The following is a 24215-nucleotide window of genomic DNA, read 5'->3' on the forward strand; positions in this document are numbered from 1 at the left end:
CAACACATCCTTGACTTCATTTTGTGTTTTCAGACGAAACATCGGAAGGAACCTACGTTTTTGTAAATTCTAACTTTTAATTAATTGTATAGCTTTTCAGTTCTCACACAATAAACTATCCACAATAAAAATAAATACTCATTTAAATTATCAAGGTAGTTATCGATTCAGTAAATGGTCCATGATATACATTACAGTAGCATTAACAATATAATAAAATATCCATAGTTTTTCCTCACTATTTTATCTTTCAAAAGACCATACTCTTTTTCCGTATAAAATGAGCTCGAAATAAAATGTAAATAAGCTCACTGCAAATCTAAACTAAATTTACAAGCTCTAGCATCTTAACACAGATAATAAATATATTCGACCTACAATAAAATCCAATAGCTAAGCGATATGATACCTTGGACGAATATTTGCGCTTCGTTGAGCCAACCAATACCAATAGCAAGCAGTAGTAAGAACGAGTCGCCTATCCCAGAGGTCATTGCGCGTAAAAGGTCGCGCAGTTACATCATGGAATAACATCGGGATAGATGCTCTGCTCAACCTGCTCACAATTTCTACTGAAAGAGTGATGTATACGTTGTCCAAAGGTCCTTACAAAATAATAGCTAAGACCAGAAGAGGTATGTAGAAAGCGGCTTATGCAGTTGTATTAATATAGCATTACTTTACACTGTGTTTGTTTTTAAAATAAATCTCTGTGGCACACGTGGTGTTTTTTTGTCCAAATAGGCCTTACGCAAAAGCTCGATAGCCTTGAGAGCCAGAGCCAAAGCCAAAGAGATTCGGCAAGTAAGAAGCCCGGGGATCTCAGCGGTGTTACTGCTGATATGAGGTAAGCCTAACTTCCGTAATGAAATAAAATTAACATATCAGTTGGAGTTTTGATCATTGCAGTGACGCTTACAGGAAGAAGATTTCTATTGGATGCTGCAAAGTGTATGTGCAAAGAGGGAGCACTGCATTCTTCTTTAACTGATTTATTGAACACTGCAATTTGTTTTTTAAGATGGACGAGATATAAAATATTCATACTTAAAAAAACGTTTTTATTTATCGTAATGCTGATCTGGTGCATATGCAAGGTTCCTTATAGCACGAGGCCATCTACTCCCTTTACTGTTATGGATGATATTTGGCACCGTACGAATTAATAGATGAATTGGTTAAAAATTTCAAAAAAAAAAAAAAAAAAAATCAAACGCAGTGAAAAGCATTCATTCGGATCATCAAGAGCTGAGAAATATTAAGGGACTTCCGTGTGATTTATTGATTTAAAGAGATCATGCACTAATAATTACATTAGTTTACTTATTTAGATTTAACCATAAATCCGTGAGTACCGTCTTTTTAATATTTATTAAGACAACCTTCAGATTTACAGTTTACTCTATGATACAGAGAGCGAGAGTTTTTATATTTATCACTGCATGAATTAATATTGGAAAGGAAAACAGTGGATATTATCTAATGAAATATGGTTTCAGATTTTTTTTTTGGGGGGGTGCATTGTATTCTTATATATTTATGCTTATGTTGATTTTATTTTATGTTGATTAATTTGCAAAACTAATACGGTTCGTTTCCATTACAAGGGGTTCAGATCTACTCATATCAGTGGCAGGATATCTACATTGTAAAATAAGGGACAAATCAGACAACATGTTATGATTGATTTCTGAATAATAATAATAGTAATAATGTTGTTGCTGAACAGGATGTAAGTTCTAGGCTAACGAAATGTCATTCACAACCTTAAGATAAATAAAATTATAAGCTTTAAATTTTATTACTTAAACCCTAATTCGTGTGTTGAGGCTTAATTCTCCCCTAAGACCTATAATATATGCCACCAATGCACCTTGCTGCAAATTATCAAAGCAGCTAGCTAACTCTTTGACCCCCCCTCACTGGTCTTACCTCATCTTATGTAAAAAAACTCCACCCATTAAAAACTTAATTGAAAATCTTACTTTAAATAATACAGATATATTGGTCAGCTTTGACATCATCTCTTTGTTTACAAATATTCCCCTAATTGACACCTTAACACTCTTAAAAAACATTTTTCCTTCTGATATCTTAGGGCTCTTTTCCTTTGCCATCAATTCTGGTTATTTCTCTTGGAAGAACAAAATCTACAAACAGCTAGAAGGAACTGCCATGGGTCCCCCCCCCTCTCACCCCCTCTTGTCAATTATTACATGAAAAAATTTGAAAAACGAGCCATTGACTCTTCCCCTCTAAAACCCTCTATCTGGCTAAGATATGTAGATGATGTGTTTTCTGTTTGGCCTCATGGCCCAGACACATTAGATTCCTTCCTCAGTCACCTCAATAGTCTACATCCAAGAATCCAGTTTACGATGGAAAAGGAAAATAACAATAGTTTACCCTTCCCAGACACCATAGTAACATGCCTTCCTAATGGTAACCTTTCTTTCTCTGTATATAGAAAACCTACTACTCATACAGGCAGATACATTCACAGACTCTCCCACCACTACCCCCTCCCAGCAATATGACATTATTAAAACTCTGACCAATAGGACCCACAATTTTTGTTCCAGTAAAACTGCCCTTTCAACCGAACTCAAACACATACACAACACCTTCCTTTCCAATGGCTATAATGACTACAGAATTAAAAAAAATAATCAAGTCCTTCCCCATTCCCCGAACATCTCTTCAAAAGGACTTCAGAAATGCTATCACCGTTCCTTACATCCATGGTACTTAAGAAAAAATAGCCAGATCATTAAAAAAGTACAACTTCCATACAGCTTTTAAACCCCACCGTAAACTTGCTACCCTTATCTGCTCCACTAAAGACCAGCTCCCTCCTCTTTCAGTGCCTGGTGTATATAGAGTACCTTGTTCCTGTAAACTTGCCTACTTTGGACAAACAGGCAGGTCAGCATCCATCCAGTTAGAAGAACACAGTTCTTACATCTGCAAACATAATTATGGTCAATCTGGCCTTGTAGACCATGTTTTGGATACATCCCACAGGATCTCCTGGAAAAAAACTACCATGCTCCACCATAGTAAATTCAAAAAAGAAAGACTATTCTTTGAATCTGCATCTGCACTCAGAAATCAACCTAATTTAAAAACAAATACGGTTGCATTAAACTTCCCAAAATTTCGGAAACTTTAATTATCAGAGATCTCTCTTTACATCCCAGGCTACCTGCAAATGCCCATAAAGGGTGCACCACTTAGATAGGACTTTAGTTTCACTTTGTATTGTGTGTGTGTGTGTTGTTACAAAAAGCTTTTGTAATCCCTGAAGATGTCTGTGATGGGGACAAAAGATTGGAAGTATTAAATTTAGTTTTAATCCTTTCTTAGTGCTGTTAATATTCCATTAAACCTCTAACATAAACCTTAATTAATTAAATTTTATGATGATATTATTATATGTACTCCTTCAGGGAGCCCAAATGCTCATGGAGGAGGGTCTTCTAACTCATGCAACACAAACATCATACTTCTTGCAAGCATTCATTGAAGTAGTAATCAAAGCTCCCATCAGCAACTTATTCCATTTGTCAATTGCATGCCATAACAAAAACTCAGATTGACATTGGCTAAGTTCTTAAATTTGCTTCTAGGAAAGATACTTGGTTCTTTCTTCATGTTCCATGAATCAACAAATCAAATCTCCATTATGTATACTATAAAATCACCATACTAATTTGTATGTTTCTGTCATACCTCTTTTCTGCTATCTGTTTATCTAACTTTAAAGACCATAGTCTACTCTCATTACAGGCCAGTATCTTGGACTTGCCTTTGAAATTGAAATTCTGGAGCTGAATTGCTTTGGCACCAGAATTTTGCCCCAGAATTTTTCCTGTTCAAAGTACCTCTTCATTCTCATCAATTGCATGCAACGAATTTTTATTAATATTCATTTGGCAATGTTTTTAGCCCCATAATGCATAAACTTGTTTAGTAATTGAACCAATGTTCATTACCATTTATTTGCCCACAGCACTAGTGGAAATTATCTTGCTCTAATATACATCTTACTAATGTTTTGATCAGCCATTCTTCATTTTTTTTTTTTTTTTTTTTTTTTTTTGCATCACAAGTTTATTCTGTACTATCTGTTTCATTTGGTATAACTCCCATGTAGTATTTTGTCTAATGCTTTTTGCAAAGTGTGTGTGTATATCGTAGTATAAACATTGCCCTTATCAAACTATTCACATTATCATAAAAGCAGATTGGTAAAGCAAAGGCCTACCTTTAACAATTCCATGCTGTTCTTTGTAGAGGATTATGTCCCCATCTACCCATTTTTGGATATGAGTTCTAATCAGCCTCTCCAATACTGTGAGACTTTCAGGCAGGGCAACAAACATATCATCCTGTGTTGTGCTTACCCATGTGATGATGGGACACAAGAAATTGTTTAATACTTTTTTGTTTGTATTGGACTGGCATGGCAAAAATTGTGACATATGTATTATTGAACCAAAACTGTGTAGGCAGGAAAATAGTCTATTGCTTTCTGTATATATAAGAACCCAATAATTAAAGTAATATCTTTTAAATTCTCCTTTAATTGAAAACATAAATGGATTCACTTTTATGCAGTTCATAATAAGCAATGGAATTTTTATTCACTTAAGGCATTCACTTTCAGAAGATGGAATGAAACTGTGTATAACGAATAATGGCCCCCCCCCCCCCTTCCAGTACTATACTATAAAGAAAAAGTAAGCATTTTATTGTAGTAGTTAGTAGTAAATACCCTACAGTTTTTTAACAGCACATTTCAAAATAACTGATAAGAAAAAAATTATTTTATGCATTTTAAATGATCTCACATCCATTCTTCCTTTCTTTTCCTTGAAGAAAGAAGATTTCCTTTTACTTATTTCCAAGAAATGCTTGCTAATCTTATATATATATATATATTCCTGAGCTTCTACTCGGTTGTAATTGTACATTTTAAAGAATAAATATTTAATGACTTAAACTGAGATAAAATATGAAATTTTAATGAAAATGATACAACTAGTTTCAGCCTTTTACAGCTTAAATCCTGAACATTTGAACAGCAATTTGAGTTACAACATCCCTGATAGTTAGTCATGCTGCAGTTGTTCAATACTGGCGTTCACAAGAACTTGCAAGCTTACATGCAACGAACAATAGCGTGTTAGAACAACTTGAAAAATACAACATAAAAGTGTCTGATTATTTTATAAAAGAAATGATAAAATTGATGCGCTCTTTTTCTCCATATTATTATTACGTACCACCTCCAGAGAGTCCAAAGACTAGAGGGAGGGCATCTACTCTACAACTCTCTACCTCCACCAATCTACCAGCATAGTGTTTGATTTTTATTTTTGATAGCTGTGGAAACTGCATCCCTCAGCTTAATGTTAGCATTCAAAATCAATATATAAAATCATTGCAATTTGGATTCAAATACATACACAGATTTCTTTCCGAGGAGTAAGGCCCCCCCCCCCCCCGTAACCTTCTCTGAGCAACTTTTCATTAAATTTCAAAAAAAAAATATAAAAAAAAATCATTTGTAGAAAAATACATGCTTCCAGCATTTCAGATTATATCTATCTGTTCCCTTCTGCCATACGGCCAGGGGAGGGTAGCTATATATGCTACCATACTAGGGAGATGATTATGAGCAAGGTGGTTTCCTGTTGCCTTCCTTGCCGTAAGTATTTTTTATGACTGTAACCTGTGTGTTCACGGGGCCGGTTTGCCTGCTTGCGGGATGAAAAACCCCAGATAAACTGGCGGAAAAAAACCCTACTGTCCACACCCAAGACCGGCTAACTTGCCTATGGCTGAGGAAGATCCTTGAGCTCCTTATGTCTCCGACGGGAATCGAACCTAGGACACTCCTTCCCCAGGCATATGGTTGCGAAGCGCTAAGCCACTAGGCTAACTGCGCGGACTCGGATTATATATATATATACTTTAAACCTTGATATTGTCATATTAATATGATTAGGAAAAGAAACTACCAACTTTAACATTTGTATACAACATACAGTCTTCTGTAATCATTAAATCAAAATTTTGCTTGGCATATACAGTACGTATACTTTACCAGGAGTATCAACTAACTTCTGTAATATATTTTAAAAGCAAATGCCCAGGGCAATATTAATTCTAAGCTGTGTGTGTGGTTAGAAAGGGAGCATACCTACTTTTAGAATTTGTAATTTGCAGTGAATAATTTTTAAACATACTATAAAAACAAATGATACGATAAATCATACTTGTCACTTATTTATTTAGTAATTTCTCCAGTCTTTACTCCAATATTACTCTAACCCTGCTGATGTCAGCAAGTTGCAGAGACATATTTTTTAGAATGTCTACTGCAGGGGTGGGGGAACCTTTTTAGTATCAAGGGCGAAAATTGCTAATTTAAAAACTTCTGCAGGCAACTGGTAAATTTTAACTCTTATATGTAGTGTGCAATATATATCTTACCAGACATATTACGATCATATTATATGTAATATAGCTATTTTTGGTTTTGTATATTTAATTATTTAAATTTAAATAAATTTAATTATAATAAATTTAAATTATTATAAAATTTTATTTACATGTATATACGAGTACATCAGCAAAAGGGCGAATTGAAATAGACTCGCGGGCGAGGGATTCCCCACCCCTGGTCTACTGTCTGGACAGTACACTCGGCGTCACTTGAACTCGTGCAAGTGGTGATGGATTTTTGTAGCTGCTTCAGTGAATTAACATAGTGCTTGCAGCTTTATAGATTATAGCTAGACAAAAAACAAAAAAGGACAACATTAATATGAAAAAAAATTAAATCAGCACTTTAGTGTGTTTAACCCTCAAAATATCGCTGTTGAAGAAGCAGAAAAAGAATGGCAAACTGGTTTAAATTTGAGTGGCTGGACAAATGTCACATAATTTGTTTATAAATTATCTGCAGTATTTAAGTAGCTGAAGAGGTAAGCATTTTAGGTTGTTCTTACAGAAATATTTAGCTTACAAGATCTTTTAACAAATATGTTGCCACCACTTTTTGGCATATCAGATTAACAGTTCGTGGCTTTTGTTATTATGAGCACTGGCTACCACACATTGAATCTGAAACTGGAAGGTTTTTGTGTGTACATGGGCCAGCAAAAATTGGAAGGAATATTGGCCTAGAGCGTTTTTTATGACTAGAAATAAAATAACATTACTTTGGAAATTTTCTGTCTGATTATGACTGGTATCCTAAGAAAAGAACTTCCCAAGATAATTCTAATATTCAGTCTTTCTTAGCATAAATGTATTCACTAGTATTTCCTTTTAGCATCTGAAAAAAAATTATTTTTTTCTTTTGCTTCGGGCAGTATTTAGTTGCCATTTAATTCTACAAATCACATACCTGTTCAGCCATGGAATAGTGGTCTCCATTTGGGATAGTTCCTTCATAATCTCCCTAAACATTCTTGACTGTATAGAAGAGAGTAATTGATGACACATCTTTCACTGATCAGTTTTTTGCTGTTGACATTTTTGACAGATATTTCTGTGGTCACTGTTTATCAGAATTAGCATTGGTCCATCTCTAAATTTGTTAATCTTAGAGGAAAATTTTTTTCTTCCTTTTCATTTATTTTCTTTACTGTTGTTTATTGGAATAAAAGCAGCCTTCTTTCTTATGTGTTTTCTAAAGAGATTCACAAGATTCTTTTTTTCCTTTTCATGTTTCTAACATCTGTATAATTGGTGTACTGTGGAGTGAACTAGCATGCCTACATGTTCCTATGGAAATTACATTTGCATCCATGGTGCTAGGCTGCCAAAGAAAGACTAAAGTTCAGTTTTAGTCACCAACTAGAAAAACATTTTCTAAGCTTTTTTTTTTTTCAAATCATTTCCTGAATTAGTCGGTCTCTGGCACAGGTAAGTATGTTTTTAATCTGGAAGCTTGTGTTTTTCACCCTGCATCTCAAAAATCAGCCACTGTTACAAGTGTTAGGATTTTGGATGATAATGTGGCGAGAGTTGTCTGCCTGAGAACACTTGCAGTTCATGGACAAGAATATATATACACTTCTTCGAAAGAAGATAACGGACACCATAATGTAAGGAACAAATATAGTCATGGCACCCATGTTGCTAAGATGTAGGACCACTTTCATGTGATAACTGCAGCAATTCTACGGGGCAATCTTTCCACGAGTGTATGATGGTGATCAATGGGAATTTTGGACCATTCTTCCTGTAGGCATGTAATGAAGTCCTGGACTGTTGTGGGCTGACATCCCTTGACCTCACCAGACTTCAGTTCATCAGTAGTGTTGAGATCAGGGGTCTGTGACAGCCAGTCAAGTGCGGTGATGTTCAGCAGCCTTATGACATGGTGCATTGTCTTGCTGAATGAGACAATGTCAGTTTCATAGAAACAGAGTAGGAAGTATTGCATTGTCCAGAATGTTCCAATTTGTGTTTCTGGCACTAAAACAAAGGTTAGAGGCCAAACCAGGAAAACCAGGCCATATCATCACACTGGCAACTCCAAAATTCATATTTGGGATTATGCATTCAATTGACTTTCACTAGGCATCCACCACACCCACACCGGTCCATCTGCTTGGTAGAGGGTGTAGTGTGACTCGTCGCTCCACAACACAGCTTTCCAAGCTTTCATATCCCACTGTACATTCTCTTTTGCACCACTGAAGATGACACTGCATGTTGGTTTAGGTATCATGTGCTTGCATATTGCAGTCTTACAATGAAAACCCATGTTGTGATCCTCAGTTCTGAATGTTTTTATGCAGGTTCATGTTCCATTCGATGCCTGGAATTCAGTGTGTAGGCCAACAAATTGCAGTTATTACATATTATGATTTTTAGCACACCACAGTCATGTTTGCTGAGTGTGGTGGGTCATCCATGATGAGTACCACTTGTAGGTAACTCCCTGTGTTTCTATCTCAGTATGGTATCACTGATTGTTGACCTGGGATGGCCCAATTTGTCAATAATTTACCAAACAGATAGGTCTGCAACATAGCATCTTATCACAATGCCCCTTTCAAACCCTGTCACTCCCATTCTCACAATATTTCACCCAGGCACAGTTGCACTGACTTGGGAGTATCATATTCCTTTAATTTATGCTGGCTACAAACACATGCCTCATTACATGGCATGATGCACCTTGTCCATGGGGATGTCTGCTGTTTATGCATCTTGTGATGATCTCACACAGGACAATGCAAGCAGCCTTCCTTGTGTGAGATCACCATTAAAAATCAAATTGGATTTCTAGATTGAAACCATTATGTATATGTTCTAGTTGAAGTTTTCATTTCTGTAAACTTATGCCATGGAGAAAGGACACTATCTCCATGTATGAATTAACCAGAGATGATTTTGTTGTGTGTGTGTGTGTGAGAGAGAGAGAAAAGTGTATGCATTGTCAAGCTCTATGAACAAGTAAGGAAATGATTGAAGATAGTCATAAGTGTTTTGTCATAGTATTATTGTATAGAGACATTATGCATTATATCAGTTGATATAACAACTTTGATGACAACAAAGTCACTGTTGGAAAAACAGCTGCATCCAAAATCCTCAACTTTGTTGCTATGGAGATAGATTCATCTTTCCAGATTTTAGATAAGTCTCTGACTGTTGTTTTAGCCATTCTTAATCTTCTTCTTTTGATGTCTTCTGAACAGCAATTCTTCACATTAATAATGGATCCCAGGCTCAAACTTGCTGACTGATGTGAGATTTTGAACCTAAAGAAGCACATTATGCTGTTGAGGATATCATATACGGAATGGTGGACAAATGGATGGGTATTAGAAAGGATCAGTAAAACTTTAAGGCTCCTTAAGGATATTGAGAGAAGAAAGTTGGACACATTGAAAAGATGGAAGGAGGACTTCTGAGAACAGTAATAGAAGATAAAGTTCTTAGAAAAAGAGGAAGGGGTAGACCATCTGAGATGGATGGATGGTGTCTGGAGTGACTGATCTTCAGAGAGTTGAAAGTCTCCAGAAAAGCTTACAACAGGACCACATGGCAAGGACTAGTGTGGAACATCACTGAGTGACCATATGGCATCTGTGGATGTCCAATGAACTGATGGATGGATGTTGGATGAGGAAAATCAAAAATAAAAGGAAGTAAAAACCCATTTCATCATCTACTTCTGTTCCACCACCTCAATAGAAGTTATACTTCCTGATGTTGTAAAGATGAGCGCTACATGAAAGATCCATCATTCCTTCCCCTGATCCAAATTGACTGAATAGGGCAGCTAAGACCATTAATTAGTTTGGTAAAGTGAGCTTAACAACCTGATATGTGATCTTTTGAAATCTAGGTTGTAAAAATACAATTTGCTAGGTAAAGTATGAGAATGTCCACCTTTAGCAAGAGAAGTGAGAAAATGTTGGGCATTTAAGGATATGTAGGATTTCTTGTGTAAACCTTGTGTCAATGGACTGCTGTAAAAATTAGCACTTGAACAGAAGTGCAAAGAATGAAGGCTATTTATTAATTCTTAAGTATATAAAGGAAATTTACCACTGCACACTCCTCATACTAAGCATGATAAAATACAAGAAACATTGTTGGTGGATGTTAATGATTTGAAGAGAATGACCCTCTATTGTAATGAACTGGCCACAAAGGTTAACAAATTTTGTGTTTCCTTACGTGTGTGTGTGTGTGCACGCTATTTGGCAAGCAGTAAATGAACACAGAGGTGGAACATCATCCTAAACACTGTCCCTAGACTATCAGGAAAGATACATAATTTATAATTGACCCTCCCTCCCCCTACACACACACACACACACACACACACACACACACACACACACACACACACACCCACCATAACCAGTTGATCCTGGCCAGACCATCCAAGTCTGTTTGCCACCCTTACTTGATCAGGTGGCAAAGAAGTAATGCATGCATACTACCAGAAACTTTTTTATGGATGTCCTTATGTGGTAGGCTGATAGATCCCAGTGATGTAGACTGGAAAATAGGAATATGTAAAAACAAATGATTAGTATAAACAAAGAATACAATAAGAAAAAACAAGATGTCCTAATAGACAGGCACTTCCCTGGATATCCTTCAAAACACTAGAGCTAGTTCCTGCTGGCTGTTGTGCTTGATCTAAGCTTTGACACTTTGGCAAGCATTTGACTACTGCCAAGTAGAGCCAAAGTTTTATGCATGGCAAATTTTTGCCTGCTTTCTGCTATAGATCTGAGGTTAGGCACAGGTCTGTTGATGGATTATACAGTGCTATCTGGCAGGAACAGTGCAGAGACTTGGTACCCTGGAATGATCTGACTTTAGTGGGAATAAAAAATCTATGTAGATCATTATAGTTTACTCAGTTTTTGGAATGTTCTCTAAATTTGATCCCATCTAAAAGAGGATATCTCATCTATTTGCCAATTCAACTCTAACAGACTCTCTCTATGGTCTCCTTTAAGCTCATCTAGGTAATTTACCTTGGAGTCAGTCCCTGCCTGCATCATAGTACAGCTGAGGTTTACAATGGCAGTGTCTTTCCAATATTGACAGCATTGCATCACATCAAAATCTGTACATATTACATCTGTAGATTCTTTGACCTCCAAAAAACTGAGTATATTTTTTCACCCAAGGTGCTTTCAGGTAGCCACCAGCTAACTCTGTTCAAATTCCAAATCCATTCAGACTTGGGATACTGCTTTCACATTTGGCTAAATGTGAAAAGTCTCGCAGACCCACTCTAACCAGTGTCTTGTACACAGTTTGTTTTTGCATTGGGGGAGGGGGGTTCTTTCTAGAGATATTTCCATTGATGCTGTACTGCAAGCAACTGGTATCCATAATTTCCCCACTTCTACTAAGTCTATAATAATGTTAATAGCAATTGCCGAACATTGATTTAGAATTCAACTGCTAATTCATTGAACATGTTACTCCTCATTTTTTCATGTACTGCAGTTCTTTGTCATCTCCTTCTTGAAGTATTTTCTAAAGACTGTAACATCTAGCTTTTCAAAATGAATATCAACAGATCCCTTTTCTCTTATTCCCTGCCCTCACATAACATCAATTTGCTTTAGGTTATGAAACCTTCTGCTGTGGGAGTAATATTTTATTTATTATTACTATTTTTTAAATATATAATCAAATTCCCTCATGAGGTGTTACAGGATACTATGATAGCACTACATAAATTAAGTTTATTACTACTAGCTTCCTCTGAACAGTTCCTTACAAATTAATCTATTATTTGCAAGGTCTCTAGTATATCATTATGTAAGTCTTCTAAGGCACTTCAAACTATAAGTTCACCTAGATCATAGTCATTCTCTTGGTCATTTTCCTGCCATACTAACATCAAACACCATAGCTTGCTCTAGTGCTGATATAGCATCTATGGTAGCCCTGGCTTTCCGCTCCTGAGGGCTGTCATTACTTACTAGAGAGCAGGCATCCAAGAGTTGCTCCATGGTGGGTAGGGAGCTCAGGTGCTGAATCAAACTTCAGAGAATAATTTTTCATCCTCTTGTTTATCAAGGGCCATCTATAGCCCCACCCAGGTTCAGAAACCATGTAATCAACAGAAAACCAAAGTAAGAAACAAAAGACATCAGAACCTACAACAAATACACTACTGTGACATACAACAAATACACTCCATCAATACAATCTTGCACTCAACAGGTGAACATCCAATTGCAAAAATGTCACTCTTCTTCATCCAGACAGGTTTGATAAGCAAGATCTCCAAAATCTGTAAAGAAGCTGTGTTCTGGAGATATGCTTCTGTAGCTGCTTCAATAAACCAGTATAAACCAATATGCTTCTGCTTGCAGGAAACACTTGAAGCCAAGTGTTGAAGGCAGTCTGTAATGTTAGCATCATTCATAAGGATGGGATGGATCTATCCATGGAGAAACCACCACTCTTGTGGTGGTTTCTCCATGGATAGATCAGCAAGTTCCACTTAATGCCACAGCAAGTTCCACTTAATGCCACAGCAAGTTCCACTTAATGCCAGCATTGAAGCTGTTGCTATCTGACTCTCAGTAGAAATTCTACTAACAGTATGCTGCATCTACCTTCCTCCTACTGTAGATATTTCTCAAGATGACCTTAATGAAGTCATTGCAGTGTCCATCCCCCCTTACTTTTGATAGGGGTATAAACAGATACAACACTGTGGAGTAGTTGTGCAGAGGAAGGGTTGTTGAGCATGTGCTCGACTTACCTTACCTATCCTCTTCGCTCCCTGCAGAGCATAGGGCCTCAACCATCGACTTCCATCCGACTCTATTCAATGCTTCTTTTTTGATCTCTTTCCAGGAACATCCCAGCCGTCTTGCCTCTGTTTATGTGCTTGACTACAATAGTCTTTACCTCTTAAACACAGGAAGCAACACCTTCTTTTATGTGCCTAACTGAACGTTCACTTCGATTAACTTAATCTGATCTTCCCTCCTTTTCTCACTGTTCAAGCAGGAAGTTGAAGACAACCTATTTTGGGAGCAATTATTTCCCCATGATATCCACTTCCCTACATGAACAACCATGTACTGCATTACAGATATCACTGTAGAAAATTGGGAAAGCTGACTGGCTCAACTTTTTCCTATCAGAATTCGATTCTATAATGGTAAGCTCTCCAATCAATGAATCATGTAACAACCTATTATACAAGCTGCCATAACTGCAATTCCTAAAGCATCTAATTGGTTTCCACATTCCCCTTAGCCATGGTGGAATGAAGATTGCACATCAGCCACAGAAGCCCAGAAGGAAGCTGGAGTATCTGTGGAAAATACCCAACAACAAACCTAGCTTTCAAACATGATCCAGCATGAGCAAGACACATCTGTCATCAGAGCCAAAGAAAATTCTGGATCCAATACATATTTTCCATAACAAGAGCCACCAAGAGTAAAGAAAGCCGGAATAAAATCTGGAAAATGAAAGGCAGATACACCACTCACTAGCTCTCCATTCTAGATCATAATGGATGCACAGTTGCTGATACATTTGGGAAGATTTTTTGCTAAAAATATCAGCAGCTTGTTATTTCCCCACGTTCCTTGCCCAGAAATACAAAGTAGAAAAACAAATTCTTTTCTTCAAACTGCACCAAAGAATACAACAGGCTGTTCATGAAAGTTGTTTTGCTTAAATGTGTACCAACTGCTGTTGGACCAGATGAAATGCACTATGAAATGGTTAAACATCCCGTGCCATCATCCATAGCTTCTTGCTTTCTTATGTTTGAGATTGACATACAGCAAAAAACTGCTGCACTAGAAATTAATGTTAATAAATAATATTATTAAAAATAATGTTAAATATTTAAAGAATAGTTATAGGGTGTCAATGGGGCATTATCTCAAGCAATACTTAGTCTTTATTTGAGTTGTAAGTCAGCAGTTAGAACTGAAGGAAGTACAGGAAGATGGTCTGTTGTTAAATCTGGTGTCAGACAAGGATGTACGTTATCTCATCTGTTATTCATTATCTATATGGATCACATTATGAAGGAAAGTGGTCTAAAACCTGATATCAGAATTGGAGGTGTTAATCTCAGCTCTTTACTTTATGCAGATTATGTTATACTTTTAAATAAATCCACTACAAGGCTGCATGATTCCCTGACTAAATTGAATAACTGTTGTAATAAATTTGATATGAAAATCAGCTATAACAAGACCATGAAAGTAAGCAGAAACATTGAAAATATCAACTATATATATGAATGGAGAACCTATAGAACAAATAAAACATTTCAGCTACTTAGGCACAATTTTTAGTGAAGATGATATATTATTTGTCATGTTGTACTATCATTTTCTATATTGTTTTAAGCCAATAAGAATACAATTTGGTTGGCTAAATCCCAAATTGCCAGCCCATCCTTGTTCGTTCAGTATCCAGGTAGATACCCAACAGGGTGCACCACGAGAAGGTGAGGATTGGACATTAGGTCAGAAGCCCTGATCGGTTCTCCGCAAAGAGGCAGTGAAGGAAAAGAAGAAAGCATATCAAAAGTTCCTGGCAAATAAGTCAGCTTGTGCTCTTGGAGAATACAGAGACAAATGTAAGAAAGCTAAACACTGTGTAAAACTAGCTAAAAAAAGTCATAGGAGGACTTTGACAAGAACATAGAAAATAAATATCAAGTAGGTGGTAAGATATTCTGGAGGTTGTTGAAGAAGCTTAGAAATGGAGGAAAAAGTGTAAAAGGAGTTAGAAATGATAAAGGTTACATGAAAACAGGAGAAAAAGATATCCTTGAAGTATGGAATAATTACCTCTAAAAATTGCTAAATGAAACAAGCAGTGATAGCACAGTGGTAAAAACACAGCAAGCATACAGTCAGGAATACACATCCATACTTGAAGTAGAAAAAAACCATCAAAGGCTTGAAACGTGGAAAGGCAGCAGGAGCAGGGCCAAGCCGTGCGGTTGTGCAGATTGTGCGCCTTAAAAGGGCGCTTGAAGATAGGGGCACCATTTCACGACGGGGAAATAAAAAATATACATGTATATGTGTATATATATATATATATATATAATTTTCTTATTCTTGAATTATATCGTACTATATAAATATCACAATTACAAATTATAGTTAATGCAATAAAAATGAAAAATTTTAAATCAGTCAAATTATTATGAATTCTAAATAATCTAACAACACTTCTAGACAACACCAGTTTTTTATAATTTGTTTGAAGTGAAACGTTATCAATATTACCACAGATTTTATTTCACAGAGTAAGCATCGACTCAGCAAAAATTGTATAAATATTCTCGATTGTTATAAATGTCATTGGCTATTTACTCATGGATTCTTAGGGCATTGTGAGTTCAAATGTACCAAAAAGTATATGTAGCATAAGGAATAGAAATTTCTGGGTGTTGCAGCTTTTCCTCTCTTCTGTGATGTCGAAAAACTACTGGGTGTGTGTGTGGGGGGGTAGGCAATTTGGTAGAATTAAGTTAGAAAAACCCGGGTTTTTTTTCCGGGTTCTTTCCCCTTCCCCCTCCCTATTTTAAAAAATCAACCCTTTCACCTTTTCCCCATCCTATATAATATAATATATATGTTTATATATTTTACTGAAAAAAACCCGGGTTTTTCTAACTTAATTCTACCAAATTGCCTACCCCCCCCCTCACATACTCAGTAGTTTTTCAACATCGCAGAAGAGAGGAAAAGCCGCAACACCCAGAAAAAGGTATGTGTAAATTTCTATTCCTTATGCTACATATACTTTTTGGTACATTTACACTCACAATGCCCTAAGAATCCATGAGTAAATAGCCAATGACATTTAAACAGGGGCACTCCTAAACTGAAGCAGGCAAAATAGCTGTAATTATAATGGTTTATTAAGAGGAGTAACATGGGAGTTTTCCCAGAAATAATATACATAATTCTCGATTGGTTATTATATTTTTAATGGAAATTGTTAGTTTAAGACAGACTGTGAATTCATACCGTCGACAGGGGTAGCATAGAGGCAGCCTGCCTAATGGCGCTGCTTAATAAGGGCGCTCGTTCAGCCATATTACGGCAACATGATGTTTTACAAAAATACAGCGTTTAGTTTAGCAAATAAAAACGGCACCAGTTCCCATTGACAGTTAAATATGTGCTTATTATATTTTATTAATAAAAAATTACAGTCATACATACTAAAACTCAACATTTTAGAACCCACTTATTAGATACTTAAGGAAACAACCCATAAACTATCATACGATGTGAATTTCATAAACTTTTATAGTCTATATATATATATATATATATATATATATATATATATATATATATATATATATATATATATATATTAAATTATGTTATGCATGAATTCTCCTACGCAAATTACGAATCACTATCGCCCCCGACTTTCACATTTTACTCCCTGCAGTAAACAATACCCCCTCCACAACAGCAACTACACTGCAAAAACATGAAAAGCAATTAGTTTTATCATGGCAGTGAATAAGGTTCACTGACATTTGCAGATGGTGTAATATATTTCTCAACAAATAGTGCCATTTGTCAATTAGAGGCAATATATAAACACTAACTAATAATCACATCTCCCCTCCAACAGAAACTGCTGTATAGACTGGAGCAAACCACATGTTGCATGTGCAGCATATGGTTTTGCTTGACACTACCCAGTCATGAACGTGTTAAAACTAAGAAATATATAGTGAATGCATTTCAGATATTATGGAAATCGGTTTAAGAGAATTAGCATTTCAATTCAATTGTTAGCTTGTTTTGTTTGGGTCACGCGATCTTTTGTTAATATCGCACCAATCACATGCACTTTTTAATAGTTGCTTTTACTCTACTGGCCTACAATCATGCACATCTTTCAGTTCTCATTAGTAATTTGTCAAGGATTGTTCATTAGGTATCTCAAGTCTTAAATTACTTGTAATTTTTGCTTGATATAATGGGAAAGAAAATGACTCTATTTGGGTAGATAATTTTGATTGCACACAAGAAAACCGCTCTCGACGACAGAAGAAGTGATGGAGAATAGAAGCTTCTTGGTAAGTCATACCCATTTTCATTTTTTTCCCTGAAAACTTTAGTTTCCGAAAATCCCCACATATATCTCCTACCACGATTTTTTAGGCTTTAATTGTGGGTAAAAAAATGCGAGTTATAGTCGAGTAAATACGGTAATTTTTTTAGCTTTCAGTTTCTTAAGTATGGATCATTGGTTAAAGATTGGATTTATAAAACGCAGAAAAGAGAGCAATATAACAGATATAGAAATAGGCAATTTCACTTGTCTCATTGATGATAAATTATTTATATTAAGTAAAAATGTATAGTATCTTTATAAATTTTGTTCTATTAAAAATAAATCTTTTTTTTTTTTTTGTTTAAATGTACATCTAAATTTAAAAAAAAAACAGACATTTACAATGAAATATATTTATTATTATTATTTTGATAAGGGTATTTTGAAAAGGTACTTGGTAATAATGAAAATTAAAGAATGGGGTACACAGATATCTGAAGTTTCAAAAACACTGATCTATCCAAATCTTTAGTATGAAACATAGGTGTATAGTACGATGTTTGTTTTCTTAAATTCAACTTCGAATTTGGATAGACGAAATAGCGTCTATCCAAATATGCACTTCGTACATTTTTTTCAGTATCATTTCAATTTTGAATGTGAAATATATCGAGTGTATTCTGTATTTAAGTGACTTGGGACAATTTTTAACTTGTTTTTGTGAATTTGGATTATTATTCACGTAAAGTAAGTACATCTATTATATTTTTGCTAAGTTTGAAAATCAGTTTCATTGTTTCATTTTAGTTAATTGTCTTATTTTGAAAACAAAAGATTTTTATCTTATGGGTGACGTCTAGAAAATAAAACAATTACCAGAATGTAAAAAATATTAAATAAATATCACTGAGAAATCAATCAGTGCCTAATATCTCTGCAAGTTAATTTTCAAAAAAAAATACCTAAAATGTAAGCATATTTATTATTCAAAACATCTGAAAAATCAAATTCTGTAGTAAAAAAATACTCAGTTTTGGGCCATTCACCTTAGAAATAATGAGGGTTAAAAAATAAATTTAAGAGAAAATTTCAACAATTATTATTTATTTTGGTGGACAACTTTTAACGCTCTTTTTATTTTAAAGTCTAACCAAATGTGTTAACCCCCAGATGTCGGGGGGAAAAGCCACAGAAGTTATATGGTGCAAAAAACAGGAAAAGACAATTGCAATGAGTACAACTGGAACATAAATTGGCTAGATCGCTGCATAAATTTTTAACTTCAGGACCACATAAAAAACGAAGAACAGAAAGTTCTGACGAAGCAAGTACTCCATGTAGCTCTACTACAGAAAAAGAGAGGACACAAAATAACTATGAAGAAACAAATGTTACATGCGAAAATGAAACTGGCTTGACTGGACTGGCTACAGAAGTTGCAGCAGAAGAAATATTGGATTTTGATTCAGCAAAACATGAAACTTCAAATTTTACTTAAATTTTAATGTTAATGATCCAGGTACTTGGCCGAATCATAACTACCAAAGTTAGAGATTGTTTAGTTGAGCATTGCCCGCGTCAAGTAGTTAATAAGGAATTTCCCAAAGATGAATCTGGCCGCAAGTTTTTTGATTCGTACTATCATCGAACTTTAGCAAATGGAGAAAAACTTTTACGAAGTTATTTAGTTTATTCAGAATCACGAAATTCGGTTTTCTGTTATTATTGCAAAATATTTGGTAGTCAAAATTCCCAACTTACTAACGAATACGGTTGTAACGATTAGCAACATTTGAATCATAGTAAAAATACACGAGACAAGTTCCGCGATCATTAAAAACTGTTCAAAATACAGCGAAATTAAAATGTCGTTGATTAAGAAATGCATTATTGATTACACACAACAAAGATTATAAGAAACTGAGAAAAAATATTGGCAATCTGTTATAGAACGGTTAATCTACATAATACAATATTTATCAAGACAGTGTATAGCTTTTAGAGGTTCTTCACAAAATCTTTTTGAAAATGATAATGGCAATTTTTTAAAGTTAGTAGAAACTGTTACTAAATTTGATTCGATAATGGCAGAACATTTGCATCGCATTCAAACATCACAAAAAAGGAACATTGCTCATTATTTAGGTGATAAAATACAAAATGAAATCATCCGTATAATTTCTGAAGCTATAAAACAAAAAAGTTTAGAAATGGTTAAAGAGATGAAATATTATTCTTTAATTCTTGACACTATTCTGGATATAAGCCACACAGAACAATTATCTATTGTTATTAGATTTGTTAATCAAAATAAAGATACAAATATAGCAGAAATTCATGAAAATTTTTTGGGTTTTCAATCTGTAGAAGATACCACTGGGCAAGGACTATTTGAATTTATAAAAAATTATTTAAAATTATTGAATATTAACATTTCTGATTTACACGGCCAAGCTTATGTTAATTGTTCAAATATTACTATTATTACGGGCAACTCCAGGGAGTCATTAGACTCATCGAGGGAGGCCCCAAATCATATTCATCACAACTATTCGACATTAATACAGTATCTATCATACCTCGCCTTAAACTCATTCACTGTCACAGCATCCACCTCAGACTCAGGGAGCGCATTCCACTCATTCACTACTCTAAAAGTAAAGAACCCAGCTCTAACACCTTTACTAACCACACTTTTGCCCAGTTTCCATGGATGTCCCCTAGTCCTCCCACAACCAGCCCTGTTCTCAAAAATATCTTCTGAATTAATTTTATAGAAACCCTTCAGTAATTTGAATGTCTCAATCATATCTCCCCTCCTCCGCCTATCAACCAATTTTTGCAACCCTCAAATCCTCAACCTGTTCTCATACGGTTCATTCCACAGACCTGCTATCATCTTGGTCACTCACCTCTGGATCCTCTCCACCTCCTCCCCATCAAGAAGAAACCTAGGTGACCAAATCTGAGCTCAGTAGTCGAGATGGGGTCTTATCAAGGCTTGATACAGAGGAACAATAACCTGCTTGTCAACGTATTCTTTAGCAACCAAGTGATTTGATGAGCTGATTTGGCCACTTTTGCAATGTGTCCCCTAAATTTCAATTCCTTATCCATCAACACTCCTAAATCTCTTGCCTCATCAATTTCCTGGAGCACGGTTCCACCAATGCAGTAAACTGCCGCCAATCTTTTCACCCCAAAATGCATAACCTTACATTTTGCCACATTAAATTGACATCCATTCTCCTTAGCCCAGATCTCCAATCTATCAAAATCATCCTGCAAAATTTTGACGTCATCTGCATTCACTATTGCCCTACCCAACTTCGCATCATCCGCAAACAAATGAACTGTTCCTCTATGCGAGGTAAACATGATGGACTGCAGATAAAAATCCTTGAAATAAAATCAAGGTTTTTTTTTTATTCTGTATGCTGCTCGTTCATTAAATTTGGTAGTTATGATGTAGTAAGATATCCTGTGAAACTGTAAATTTTTTTTTTTGGGGGGGGGGGGATAATACAGGAATGATATAATTATTTTTCAATATCTGTAAAGCGTTGGACTAAAAACGTATTTGTGTTTTAAATTTAAAACCACTTTCTGCTACTAGGTAGGAAAGTAGAGTAGAAGCAATAAAGCCACTTAAAAATAATATCAAGGAAATTTACCAGGATCTTTTTGATATTACGGAAGATGAAACTAAAGATATCGATTCTAGAGTTCAGGCAGAGACAACTTAATTTCAAAGATTTATTTGTTTAAATTTATTTGTGCTGTTCATGTTTGGTATGAAATCTTAAGTCTCGTAAATGTTGCAAGCAAAATAATGTAGAATCCGACATTTGATATAGGAAAAATTACAGAAAATCTTGATTATGTTATACAAGAATTAAATACTCGCTGAACAGACCAATATTTTGAAAATATTATTAGAACTGCAAAAGAAGTAGCAAACGATCTTAATATTGATCCTATTTTTCCAGACATTCACAAAAGAACAAAAACAAAAATGTTTGGTTACAAAGCATCACATGAGACAACGCATGATCCTAAAAAATAAATTTTTTCTTCGCAATTTTAGACACGACAATAACTTCAGTCACGGAAAGATTCACACTCTTAAAACAACAGAGCAAGGACTTTAAAGTTATAAGAGACAATAGCATTAAAAGATTGGAGCGATGAAGATTTAATGAAACAGTGTAAAGATTTGCACTTAAAACTGAGCGACAATCAAGATTAATGAACGACAATAAAGTCATACCATCAATTGCGATATTGATGGTATGACTTTATGTGAAGAATTAAAAACTTTGCAATGTTTTATTACAAAAGAGTCTGCTCCTCAGAATGTTTTAAATTATATATACAAAAATAAATTAACCGACACGTTTTCCAATACTGCAATCGCTATGCGTATTTATTTAACATTACCAATATCCGTAGCATCAGGGGAAAGAAGTTTTTCAAAACTGAAATTAATAAAAAATTATTTGTGGTCAACAATGTCTGGAGAGCGTCTAATGGATTTATCAATTATATCAATTGAAAATAATAATATGGATTCATTAGACATTATTAAAAATTAAAGATAAAAAATTATTAAAAATTAAAGATATTGTTAAAAATTTTGTGGCGGCTAAAGCAAGATGGATAAATATGTAAGATAAATCTACATTTATCCTAATTGTTACGTAATTAAAAGTATATCTCCAAATTATCTTTGTTATGTAATATTTCTTTTTATATTAAAATAAAAGTAATTTTTATTTATATATATATGTATATGTTAAAGATACCAAGCTATTTTAAACCTGGTTTTACTCCAGGTGCAAACTTGACTTGTTTGTCTGTTTGCTTACTTGGGTAATGGAGTAAAACCAGGTTTAAAAGAGCTTGGTATCTTTAACATTTATTATACCCAAGGTAAAATACTTTCTACACACACACACACACACACACACACACACACACACACACACACACACACACACACACACACATATATATACACACACGCATTCTGTTGTATTTATATATCAAGGAATAAACATTTTTGAAAATTTTTATCATTAAAAATTCCTTATTTTTATGTATGCGTATAAACTGTTTTGTACTTTTAACAAAGTAAAATTTTTCGCAAAAATTTTTCATGGAAACTTATTTTATGGGGGTGCTGAAAAAAAGTTTTGCACAAGGCCGCCTCCTACCCACAGCGCAACACTGAGCAGGAGTAGATGATATTCGACCAGAAATGCTGAAATATGGTGGTATAAAAGTCTTACAGTGGCCGCACTGCATAGTTCAGAAAGCTTGGACAGTGAGACGAATTCCCAATGATTGGAGTAGAGCTCTAATAGTACCCATATATAAAAAGGGAAATAAAACTGAATGTGAGAATTACAGAGTGAGTGTTCCTGGCAAGATCTATGCAAGCATACTTGAGAAACGGTTGAGAAGAATTGTGGAAGAAAAGCTTGGTGAAGAACAAGCTGGATTCAGGCCAAATAGAGGCTGTCAGGATCAGATCTTCACTTTACGACAAATAGTTGAGAAAGCATGGGAATATAACAAAGATCTGTATTTAAGTTTTGTCGATCTGGAAAAGGCATATGACAAGGTGCCAAGAGAGAGAGAGAGAGAGAGAAGCTATTGAACACGCTACAGTTATATGTGTCAATGGGACATTATATCAAGCAATACTTAGTCTGTATTTGAGTTGTAAGTCGGCAGTTAGAATTGAAGGAAGTACAGGAAGATGGTTTAATGTTAAATCTGGTGTGAGACAAGGATGTGCATTATCCCCTCTGTTATTCATTATCTATATGAATCACATTATGAAGGAAAGTGGTATTAAACATGATATCAGAATTGGAGATGTTAATGTCAGTTCTTTGCTTTATGTGGACGATGTTATACTTCTAATTAAATCCACTACAAGTTTGCAAGAGTCCCTGACTAAATTGAATAACTGTTGTAATAGATATGGTATGAAGGTGAGCATTAAAAAGACAAAGACAATGAAAATAGGTAGAATTGTTGAAAATGTCAACTGTGTTGTGAACGGGGAACCTGTGGAACAAGTAAAACATTTCAGCTACTTAGGCACAATTTTTACTGAAGATGGTAAATTAAATATGGAAATAGACAACAGAATCAACAAAGCTGGTATGGTAGGAAGTCAATTGAATAAATTCATATGGAATAAGAGAGAAATTAGTCGGAACACTAAATTAGCTGTATACAAAACAGTCTTCGAACCAGTTTTAACTTCTGGATCTGAGAGCTGGATCAGAAGTAAAACACTTGACTAAAGACTAGAGACCACAGATATGAGAGTCCTGAGAAAGATTAGAGGCGTGAACAGATGGCATCAATGGCAATATCATATTAAAAACGAGGATATTAAGAAAGAACTTGACATTGTCGGCATCCAGGAATGCATTAGCAGAGCTAATCTCAGGTGGTATGGTCACTTAAACAGAATGGGAGAGAGAAATTAGTCAAAACATTAAATTAACTGTATGCAAGACAGTGCTCAAACCAATTTTAACATATGGATCTCAAAGCTGGGTGAGAAATAAAACATTTGACCAAGGGTAGAGATCAGA

General features: G+C 35.1%; 1 protein-coding gene across 1 annotated transcript in view; it reads left to right on the forward strand.

Moving 5' to 3' along the window:
* Positions 1-312: 312 nt before the first annotated feature.
* Positions 313-24215, forward strand: part of LOC150097202 (MAPK regulated corepressor interacting protein 2-like) — an 85299-nt gene continuing 61396 nt past the window's right edge. The window contains exons 1-2 of the mRNA XM_090407135.1: positions 313-635; positions 745-847. Coding sequence (XP_090263261.1) covers positions 584-635; positions 745-847 — 155 coding nt within the window. The 5' untranslated portion in view covers positions 313-583. The remainder of the gene's footprint in view (positions 636-744; positions 848-24215) is intronic.

Source organism: Typopeltis vanoorti, chromosome 17 (genome assembly GCF_054136105.1).
Source record: "Typopeltis vanoorti isolate ZY-2024b chromosome 17, IOZ_Tvanoo_1.0, whole genome shotgun sequence".
Classification (NCBI taxonomy): Eukaryota; Metazoa; Arthropoda; class Arachnida; order Uropygi; family Thelyphonidae; genus Typopeltis; species Typopeltis vanoorti.